General features: G+C 40.6%; 1 protein-coding gene across 3 annotated transcripts in view; it reads right to left on the bottom strand.

The window, feature by feature from the left end:
• Positions 1–914: 914 nt before the first annotated feature.
• jmjd1cb (jumonji domain containing 1Cb) overlaps positions 915–11,066 on the bottom strand; it is a 102,971-nt gene continuing 92,819 nt past the window's right edge. For 2 of the 3 annotated variants that reach the window (XM_029455568.1, XM_029455571.1), the window contains 15 exons: positions 10,652–10,866; positions 10,411–10,563; positions 9,523–9,612; positions 9,112–9,236; positions 8,215–8,449; positions 6,992–7,206; positions 6,328–6,675; positions 6,058–6,226; positions 5,845–5,935; positions 5,528–5,658; positions 5,066–5,188; positions 4,044–4,183; positions 3,771–3,938; positions 3,117–3,248; positions 915–2,461 (listed from right to left, as the gene is read on the bottom strand). In XM_029455568.1, coding sequence (XP_029311428.1) covers positions 2,369–2,461; positions 3,117–3,248; positions 3,771–3,938; positions 4,044–4,183; positions 5,066–5,188; positions 5,528–5,658; positions 5,845–5,935; positions 6,058–6,226; positions 6,328–6,675; positions 6,992–7,206; positions 8,215–8,449; positions 9,112–9,236; positions 9,523–9,612; positions 10,411–10,563; positions 10,652–10,866 — 2,428 coding nt within the window. In that variant the 3' untranslated portion in view covers positions 915–2,368. The remainder of the gene's footprint in view (positions 2,462–3,116; positions 3,249–3,770; positions 3,939–4,043; positions 4,184–5,065; positions 5,189–5,527; positions 5,659–5,844; positions 5,936–6,057; positions 6,227–6,327; positions 6,676–6,991; positions 7,207–8,214; positions 8,450–9,111; positions 9,237–9,522; positions 9,613–10,410; positions 10,564–10,651; positions 10,867–11,066) is intronic. The other variant, XM_029455570.1, reaches the window with a different exon arrangement.

Genomic DNA, 11,066 nt, shown 5'->3' with positions numbered 1-11,066 from the left:
ACTGTGCTACTTGAGGAAAATAATTCTTATGTTCATGTCGTTTTATTGGATGTAGAAGTAGCAGAATGTAACAAACTGCATCATATGTTTTGAAGGTAAAAAGGTGGACCACCACCCACTATATATTTTTTTATACTTTACTTGAATTGCATTGTGGGAGAATAGTATGCATCAACATTACATGTCAGTATGCAGTCGAGATCAGGGAGCAACAAGGTCACACGAGGAGGTCACACGAGGAGGTCACACGAGGAGGTCACACGAGGAGGTCTCAGAGATCGGAGCGCAGGACGCTGCTTTGATTGGCTGTCAAGATCTTGGAGATACATAACCAAACATGACATGTCTGATTTGTAAAGATTGAATTTATTTTCTCCTCTCCTCTCAGGTCAACAGGGCGGATCCTGGTGGAGGAAGGGGAACATATTCATAGCAAACATAACTAACATGGAATAAGAGCACCACCTAGTGGTGATGATCACACAGTAGAAATCACATGAACATATCCAATGCATAGCACACAGATTCACATTTATTGCCCAAACGTTCTCCCATGTACTTTAAAATGGTTTTAGATTGAGCATTACCTGTAGATTAGATTGTAGATTTTGATTCTAGATTTTGTGATGCGTAAAATGTCCCTCCTTTGTACAAAGAATGGCGATTGGCCCAGTGAACACAGTATAGTACTGTATAACAGAAAGTATATTTGTGGATTTCAATGCACTGAATTCTTTTACTGTGGTTGTGATTTGAGGACTTTTCTATGACTGAATGAGCTAAAAAGGTTGAGGGTAGTTAACTGTGTACTTTTGACACCCATGATACTAAATGAAAGAAGACTTTGTAAACCCAACGGTAAGAACCATTCGTTTAGCCTCTTACTCTCTGGCATCAAAAACACAACACCAAACGTTTGATAAATCCATTTTAATGGAAAATGTAAAACCCTTTGAACTTCAATGTACAAAGCATGTAACACTTGCACTTTAAAATTTGAAATTGAAGCAAGCCATGTTTTAAAAAAATACCTCAGTGAATGTATATATGTATATATTTACACATTATAGTAAACATTTTCATTATTTTATCTTTTAACTTCAAAAGTTCACCATAGTAAATCTTAACTAAACAAAAAACAAGACAATTCATTCTTTTCTTAAATAAATTACATCTTTTCTGTAAATGTCTCAATTTTACAGCAAATACTTTTTTCATAAAATGCTGAAGTGTATAAGCCATTTTGTTCTTTCTTTACATAATACAACTTTACACAGTCTTTACAATAGTTTGGCAGTTCATTTTCAAAAAAATGTATTTATGGCATGAGGACTGTAGAGCATCAACATTTCCCAAAGTTACAGGCATTAGCTGGTGTGTGTGTGTGTGTGTGTGTGTGTGTGTGTGTGTGTGTGTGTGTGTGTGTGTGCACGTGTGTGTCCTCCATCACAGTAGAGCCGTATTACAACTGAAAACCACATACTAAAAAAAAGAAAAAAAGAAACTGTACAACTCACATTTACATTTGCTTTTTTGTCTCAATAACATCGCATATCATACAGCTATAAAATAAATACATCTTCACAGAGGAAATAAAACAATGTTCGTATTAAAAAGAAAATTAAGAACAAGACAGCAACAGACAGATAGAACTAGAAAAAAAGGACGAGAACAGACAAATTACAGACGGAACAACAAACGAGGGAGCAGCAGAGCTCGCTGCCTGCTGACTGAAACTTCTCACATTTCTCTTTTGCATTTTTTCCCCTCAAATCTTTTTTTTTTCTTATATATTTTTTGAACAGCAGAGATGACAGTTTGGATCCTGATGCTGCTTGCTGCTGGTGATGCTGTCGTTGTGTTGGCTGCTGCTACAGACAGGGATTAAACCTCCTGGCCTTCATAATCCACAGCAGATTACAGTGAGAGAGCAGCAGGGTGCTCAGTGTCTCCATCATCACTGCTGCTGACAACTTTATGTTACAGGACAGTCTGAGTCTCCATAGAAACGCACCATCAGTCACAAAAAAGAGTTTGGTTTCAGTGGAGGTTTGTAGTGCTGTTTGTAAGGCTCCCAGCCTACATGCTGTCCTCTGTCCTGCCTGAGTTGAATCCCTGTCAGTGCAGCGGCCCCTCTGGTCTTGTGTTTGTCTCCTCTTGGCACTGAAGGTTTGATGATGATGTGGGGCGTGCCTCCTGGATGTGTTATGCAGGTGCACTTCACACCGTGAGGTCCCCTGGGTCACTTGACCAGCTCTGACCCGCCGACCTCCTGTGACACAGTCCTCCAAGTGAGGAAGTGGGTGTGGAGAGAGCGAGGTGCTGATGGGAATCTTGTCCCCCTCTGGAAGGCGAGGCGGAGGGCGTGTCATGAGTTCTCTTCCTCATCGTCTTCCTCAGAGCTGCCCCTCTTCAGAGAGCTCACCGCCTCCTTCACACAGTGGTATAGAATGTTCTTCACCTAAGGAGGAGGAGAAGAGTTTTCACAGCTGTACTTATTTCACCACACTTCCATCACTAATGTCGTAGGGCTGTACCAAACAGTTCAAAGCTTTAGTTCATAACGTTGACATTTCAATTCTAAATCAACATTCGAAGGCTGTGCAGTTTTTTTCAGATAAAGAAAAATTGAAATTGCACCTTTTTTTCTTAAGACATTTCAGGTTGTTCATAATGTTTTGTAAAAAGATCACATTTTAACATTTTCAGAATGTACTAAAATGAAGGGAAGAATTTGGAGTTGTCGTTATTTATAGGTTATTATGATATCATTTTACTGGTCCGGCCCACTTGAGATCAAATTGTGCTGCATGTGGCCCCTGAACTAAAATTAGTTTGACACCCCTGGTTTAAAGGATAGGTTCACATTTTTCAAGTCTGTCAGATGAAAACAGATAACGACAGTCAGGTGTCCATATGAACAGTGAAACTGGTTTGGATTGCTGCATTCATTCCTCCTGCTCATACTGCCATAATCAATCCCTTCATAATGCATATCCAACGGCTGCTTCAGCAGTCTGATCTGAACAAATGAAGTGGATATCTTATCTTATGTAGGACATTTCTATTTCTTACTGGATTTGGACATAAGGGAACAGGGTGGAACAAAACATCACCTGTAGTTTATCCTCATAGTTGACCTCCTCTTTGTTAGGCCGCAGCTCCTGGGTCAGGTGGAAGGAGTTGGCCACGTGCTCGGGAGACACAAAGTCATTGATGACCTGGACACAGCTGTGGAGGTTCTGGACCTGAGAGGATGTGAGAACACTTTACTGACACTCAGGTCATCAAAGGCTCAAGTCATCTTGTTTAGGTATGAACACATGAACTACAGCATTGTAACACAAAACATTTGAACATTTAATACAAACTACAGTAAATATGTGATTGGTGACATCTGATGGTACAAAAAGCGTCAATTAATCTTAATTAAAAATAATTTAAAGAATAAGGCTGAGCGATCTCAGTTTGTACGTGTTAAGGTTTGAATCCTCCATGCCAGCCTTGAAGTAGAAAAGGTTCAGAACCCCTGATTTAAACCGTTGATACACATGAAAATGAAGCAGAATGCACCTGAAAATTTCCTTCAAGATTATTGAAAAAAGAAAAAAGAAAAAAGAAAAAAGAAAAAAGAAAAAAGAAAAAGAAAAAAGAAAAAAGAAAAAAGAAAAAAGAAAAAAGAAAAAAGAAAAAAGAAAAAAGAAAAAAGAAATGTTTCGTTTTTAATAATCTTATTGATCTGTGTGTGTACGTGTGAATATTCTAAATACCTGGTGCATGGCCCCTGCTGGTATGAGTACAGAGTCTCCCAGGAATTGAACTACAGTCCATCCCTGGACTTCGTGTTCATCCAGCAGCCGCTGACGCTGCTTCCTGCTCAGGTACAAGCCCTGCTCTCTGATTGGGTCCTGGTCTGGCGACACATCCAATCCCTGCTCCTTACAAAGCCAAGGTGGGGGAAGACAGAGGTGTTAGTGATGTTGATATTTGTACTGAAGTTCACTACATTTTTAGTTCTTCAGTATCTTTATCAGAGCGCTGACCTTGTGCAGGAACTCTCGCACTTTGTCCATGTCTTTGTTGAGGTAGATGTGCCACAGCGCCCCCGGGGTCTCACTGGAGTCTTTGAGCCTCCTTCGAACCCCCTCGTCTAGATCCTCCTCCTCCAGACGCTTCAACACTCCTAAACACACGCACGCACGCACGCGCACACACACACACACACACACACACACACACACACACGCACACACACACACACACACACACACACACACACATTATTATTTTAATTAATTCAATAATAGAGTGAATTAAATAATGGTTCAGTCTTTTAGTCAGCCAAACATACATCCATCAAACATCCCAAGCTGTTCAGTTTACAATGATATGATAGATAGAAAATAAAAACCCTCAGCTAATACATAACAATGTTTTGTCATTTGATGAATGAATGGCTTAATGAGATACATTCCTTTGATATTAATTACATTTTATTATTATTATTTATTAAAATATTGTTAAACATTTTTCATGCAAAAAAAGGGAATAACAGAAGTGGCTGCTAAATTAGCAATCTAGCTAATACTTAATTATGTTTCAACTTCTCATTGATCTCCCATTAAGGACAAGATATTCAAGTCAGGTGAAGACTGTTACTTTCTGTCACGCTATTATACATTCCTATACACACCTACAGCAGTAGCTGAACACAGTACTTATACAGATTATAGTGTGTGTCTATGGTCTATGGGCAACACTAAAAATGTAGAGTCAACCTTTAATATTCAGATACACACTAAGGTTATAGAATGTAGCTGTCACTCTTAAGTAACTGAAAATGTGTTAGCGGCAGTGTTAAAGCTGCTTATGTATGTTCCTAACAGCACAACCTTTGGCTACTCCAATTTATACAAAGAGGGGGGGGTGAGGTGTGGTACCTTTCTGCTCCCTTTATTTATTCCTCCGATCTCTTTTTTGTTTAGTTTTTTTATCCTGTCCCTCCTGTACATGTTAGTCACCCAGTCTTTAAGTTGATCATTTAACTGACTCTAGTAAACCTTACCAGTTTTGGACAGGACTCCATTGCCTTTAGCTACTCCTACATAGACCAGAACAGAGACGACGTCTGACACTTCCACATGGAGGTTGGCAGTCCCAAAGTCCTGGTCCTGAGACGCAGCTACGCCTACAGGGACACAAACAGCTGATTTAGAAGAAGGACAGAGAGAGTCTTTCTGTGGAACTATTTAAATGGAAATGAAAGAAAACTATGGACAGCCACATTCAAAGAGTGTACATAATCAAATGGTCAGTTAACATCAAATCATTGTTAACTACACACGTTTTTAAGGGGACCAATTATTCAATAGTTCACATACCAATAGGTCAAACCAAGTATCCAGATGTTGTCAGGTGTAGTAGAAGTCTCACTCATGACAGACTCTACAAGTACTTCCAACTTGGTAAACTACTCTTTTAAAATCTCTTATCTCCTCGCTCATTTTTGTAGTTAAATCCTTCGTACCGTATGCACAGCATAGTCTTGGCCCCAGATCTGGCCTGACAAAGAAAGACGGCAGGTGGGAGGCCAGGTTGAGGATGCCCTCTGGATCAGAATACTCCGGCAGGGGTAGGTTCTTCATCAAGTCATCATATCTGCACAAACACACTTCCTTTAGATGCAATCACAATCACTTTTGCACATTTTGCATTTGTATGCAACTTAAGATCTTTACTCATGAACTTAGCATTCTTAGCAAAGTTTTGCATTTATGTTTTTGGTTGTAAAGCTTGAGATCAGACAGCACAGAGGTACCAGAGTGAAAAAGTGTGTATTTGTACCTTGAGGGCATGAGGGCCATGAACTCCTCTCCAGACGGCCAGTCCTTCAGTCTGTACACCATAGGTTCTCCATCCTTTGACTTGGGCCGCTCTGAACAGGTAGGAAGACTTGAGTTAGACTGAATCCGTAATTGTTTATCACTGTTTTCTGTTTCAGGATGACATCAGCTATCTAATCAATCAAACAGTGAAACCAAAAGGAGATGAACTCACTGGTGATGTCCTCAAACCCATCCCAGAACTCCTTGATCCCGGAGTTGGACACCACCTGATCTTTACAGTTGAGCAGATCTCCCTGATGATCTGCAAACTCCTGGTTGAAGGAGTCAGCTTTCCACAGGGCGCCATTTAGTCGCTTATGGATCCCTGACACCAACACAGGCTGGACAAACACAAAACCTGCCGTTATCACTAATGCATTTACCTAATTGCCATTCTTACAGCACTGTAACTTCTGCTGCTACTGTTAGGACTGATGTGTACCTGTCCTTGTTTCCAGCACTCTCTGAACAGCTTCCAGTTGTTCTGATTGCGGTGATCTTTGAGCCACAGTAACCTCCTATTGTTTAACCAGCAGTGAGGAATATCTGGATACTGATTGGTTGATTCTTCTGGCACTGCTGCAGGGACATGCACTGACTTCTTCCTGTCTGGTTTGGCATCGTCAGTAATAACAGGGACAGGGATGTTGTTGTTGCCCGGGGTGACAGGCTCATGCTTGATTGACAGTTTGGTGGTGATGTTCTGGCGGTTGGCAGGGATTTTATTCTCAACTACTGAAGCAATGATGTCATCAAGGATATTGGGCATGGTCCTCCCACCTTTTCCAGTCTGCAGAGAGAGAGGCGGAAAGAGGTAGAACTATATTTTAATCTTTTTAAATTTGAAAAACTGAAGCTCAGCTGACAAGACTAGGTGGTAGAGCAGATGTTATGTTGTTGCTGCCTTTGTAGAATGAATGTTGATGTAAAACATGACAATTTTCAATGTGTGTAAATATTCCACATATTTAATTTACAGCATACTTACATGAATACATATATTCATATATTATGAATACAATACATGAAACAGCGGCAAATCAATTAATTTCCAAGGCAATAATGTTTAATCCTTGATTACATCAGAAACGTGTCGTTGTGTGTACCTGTGTATTACAGTAGACTGGTGCAAAGGCAATTCCAGCATCAGTAGAGCCCAGCTTCAGCTTCCCTGCGGTGGTGGTGAGCAGATCTCGGAGTGTGGAGCCCTGCTCTGTACTATTAGACACCAATGAGGTGGTTTTACACTGCTGCAGGACCTCCAGGCTGTCCCCCACCTTGTCTTCCTTCACTAATTTACCCAGCAGCACTGACTTGTTTTCTGTTAGAAAAAGAGGCAAGGGGGGGAAAGGGAGAGGTTACTAACAACCAGTGGTGGGCCGTCAGGGCCAGCAAGGCCTTCTCTGCTGGCCTAAACATCATCAGAATATACATTTCATTTTTATATATTTTTTCCACAAATATGTATTAAATTATTCCCCATAGTCTATTCTCTTCATTTCATAGCTTTCCTCTTGGTTGAGCTGCTTCCAGCCTCAGATCGAGATTTGGAGGTCTGGCCTTTATGTTAGAGCTTTTATCCAATCATATTTCAGCCATAATGTGTTGCCAGGGTCCAAGAGATCTGCCCTGAGGCCTTCAGAATCAACAGTGCGGGCGCCTGTCGCTTAAAGTGAACGGAGACAAAACTGTGGCGTTAACCAATCAGATTTCGAGTTGGGGACACTGGGGCCAGCAAGAAGGTGTACGATAACGTCAGCACGTCCACGTCTTTTGATTGGATACGCACTATTGAGAGGCAGAGCTATGCAGAGCTAGCAACCTTTGAACAAGCTAATTTGTGTAGAATTCTACAAGCTGTTTTTTTTCAACCCACAATGGCTGAAGGAGGAGAAGAGATTGATTTGGTCGCAGATATAACTACAACGCCATTTTCAAGACGAACTTTTCAGGAATGCCTGCTATTTACAACTAAATGTTTCGTAAATATTAATATAACTCTGTTGTACTTGACTATGTTAAGGTGATGCAACACCGGGTTATACTGCGTTTCTGTCTAAATGTATAGTATCATAATGATGGTATTAAGAGGTGGAATAATTCAGGTAGGACTGTGTAGGACATCACTGAAGGCCTAGGTGGGAAATGCACGGCCCGCCACTGCTAACAACATACTATCTGGAGGTGAAATATACAAAAGGACTTACTTCAAAGACATCATAAAGAAGATTGAATGATCACAACTGTACTGACTACAACTTAACTACATAACACAATATCAACACAATCCAAAATATCTCTCCTTCCACTAGGCTTCCCTTCCTCTCACCTTTCTTTTCCTCCCTGGATTTCTGCTCTGCCAGATCAGCCAGGAAGTGCAGAGGTGACTGGGACTCGGGTGGGGTGACAGGAGCACTTCCTGCATCGCTGCCTGGACTGCTTCCTCCACCACCTCCTCCGTTAGTCTCTGCCTTTGTTCCTCCTTGGTCAGAGTTCTGCTGAGAGCCCGGCTCAGCTTTCACCATAGACAGTTTGTTACTGTGGTTCAGGACATTCTGCAGAACCTGGCAGAGGAAGGTGAGGGTTAAAGGTTAACAGAACACTGATGAGCTCAGCTTGTTATACACATTGCCAATGGCATATGTATAAACACATATATATATATATATATATATATATATATATATATATATATATATATATATATATATATATATATATATACAGTATATATATATATATACAGTATATATATATATATATACAGTATATAAATAGAAAACATACAATGCATAACTTCCTGTACACCTGAGCATTAATAACACCACTGTCAGCAGTGAGACTCATCTTATCATTTGCAATGTAATGCTAAGGGACCGTAGCATCAATAAAGCATCCGCAAGCCAGGTGGGCCAACGGGAACAACGTTGGGATTCCACTTTTACAATAATACCATGATGACACAGGCACTTATCAGGAATTTTAAGAGCACAAAAATAAATATTACTTGGTTGGAGAAGTCACACAGTATATACTATCTCCTTTAACAAAGCAAAACCAACGTTATTTATTCAAAGTTATTTCTAGTTTTGGGTTACTCTTGTTTGACTTGTCTCTCTGGAAATCAACATGGAGGAAATTCCAAACAACATATTTGTTAACTATAAAACTAATAAATAGGTGCTATGCAGTGCCCGAGCCCCGGAGCTGGAACAGTCAGCAGTACCTGTGAGACTCCGTTGGTTGCTGGTAGTTTGGTGAGGAGGTTCTGCTTGTTGGTGCAGGGACAGTGGGATTTGATGCTGTGTTTTTCTCTCAGAGAGTGCATGGAAGTCACCAATTCTGCCAGAACTGAAATAACAAAAACATGCAGCAGAAATTAAACATTTCCTGAAAAAAACCTGGAACTTCATTAAAATGGAACCTGATCCAGTCAGTAGGGATGTGATAGTAGTTTATTACCCAAAGTAAACAAGGACAAAAAACGAAAAGATTTGCTTTTGTTATTGACTGCTTCAGTTTAAATATCACGACCAGTCTTTAACCCATCAGCCACACAATAGTCTACATACTATGTGCTCATGAAATGAAAAGACAAAGCAGCAAAGACATTAAGAGACGTAGAGAGTAACTGTACCTGTGCCAGGGATTATCTGCGTGGGCATCAGGTGTTTGTGATCGTGGGGTTGGCCTTTCACGCACTTGAGCCAGCCATATAGTTCTTTATCTAAACACAGAAAGAGAGACACAAGTCACTTGCTGTAATAATATCACAACACTGCATTAGCCTGCAGCAAACTGAGGACTTCTATGATGTCAATGTTGTTTATTTCTTTATTGCTGCTGTTGTTGCTAATCATTGACAAATCCCAGACTGGGAAAATACATTTAAAAAATCCCCCTATCATTCAGTAAACAGTAAAGAACTACATGTATGTGTTTTGTTCCTTAAATGAAACAACATTGCATTAAGTAAAGAAATATGGCAATTTTTTCCTCTAAGGACATCAGAGCAACCTTTTCAAAGGGATGCACAAGGGTTAACTGACTAACAGATGTTTAACTTGTGTTTAAATGCACACAAGAAGCCTGTTTACTAGACATACAGGAAACTGTACTTGTTTATTTCACTGTACCAGTTGCTGTATATCTACGTTTGCATGTCGCAGTAAAATAACTTCCGATCAACAGTTCAACACAAGCATTTGTCAGGTTCAGATTTTATTTTCATGTTTCCAATTTTTGCTGTATAAAGGTTTTTTGGGTGTCTGATGCATCACTGCCACCTTGGAACCTAAACCAAGCCAGAACATGTAAACAAAAGGAAAGCACAGAACAAAAAGTATGTTCTAAAGACAAAGTAGGACTTGACATATAGACGCGCTGTATGAGCTTTGAGGCTACCTTTAATGTGGGGTTTCATCCTTATTCGACTGGTAGCAGTCAGCTCACTTCGCTTCCTGCGATATGAGATCATGCAATAATCCCTGTATAGCCTTCTCGTCCAAACATACACACAACTGACCTTTGGAGCTCCTCCTCTCCTTGGCCTTGTAGCAGTCCAAACAGACAACAAAGCCACATTTCTGACAGACCCAGTGGATGTTGAAGAGTGTTGCCTCACAGGCGTCACACATCTCCCTCACCCCCCTAACCGCTCGCTTCCACGCCAGCTTGGCTGAAACACACACAAAATAGTATCAATTAAAAACAAATAGTTTGGGTTTATTTAATCAAAATGTTAGCAATTTTTAAAGACACCTTACCATCCTTCTTGACCCAGGTGGCTGCAGTATTCTCAGTCACAACCATCTGACAGAACTTGTCTCCTATGAAGCTGAGGATGTACTTGGCAGTGGTTTGGTCCAGATGGATCTCCTCCATCAGCCCAGGGACCCACAGGGACAGGGCTTCATCATCAAACTGGTCTGGATTGGAGAAGCTATCCATCCGGATGACTCCATTTTTACTGTAGGAAAGTCTGGATGGGAGGAAACAGCTTACTAGCACACAGTTTGTCCAGTAAAGAACGAAAGTAGACACATATGAAGAGCATCCTTCATGACCACTGGGGATAGATATTAAAGTATTGGACGACTGAAAGCTTCTCTTGCACACGGTGCTCCATAGAACATGTTTGCCTGCTGTTTAAATTGCAGTTCCACTATTGAAGCTCTCACA

The sequence above is a fragment of the Cottoperca gobio genome, chromosome 19, assembly GCF_900634415.1.
Source record: "Cottoperca gobio chromosome 19, fCotGob3.1, whole genome shotgun sequence".
Lineage (NCBI taxonomy): Eukaryota > Metazoa > Chordata > Actinopteri > Perciformes > Bovichtidae > Cottoperca > Cottoperca gobio.
This window is presented reverse-complemented; position numbering and strand designations above follow the sequence as displayed.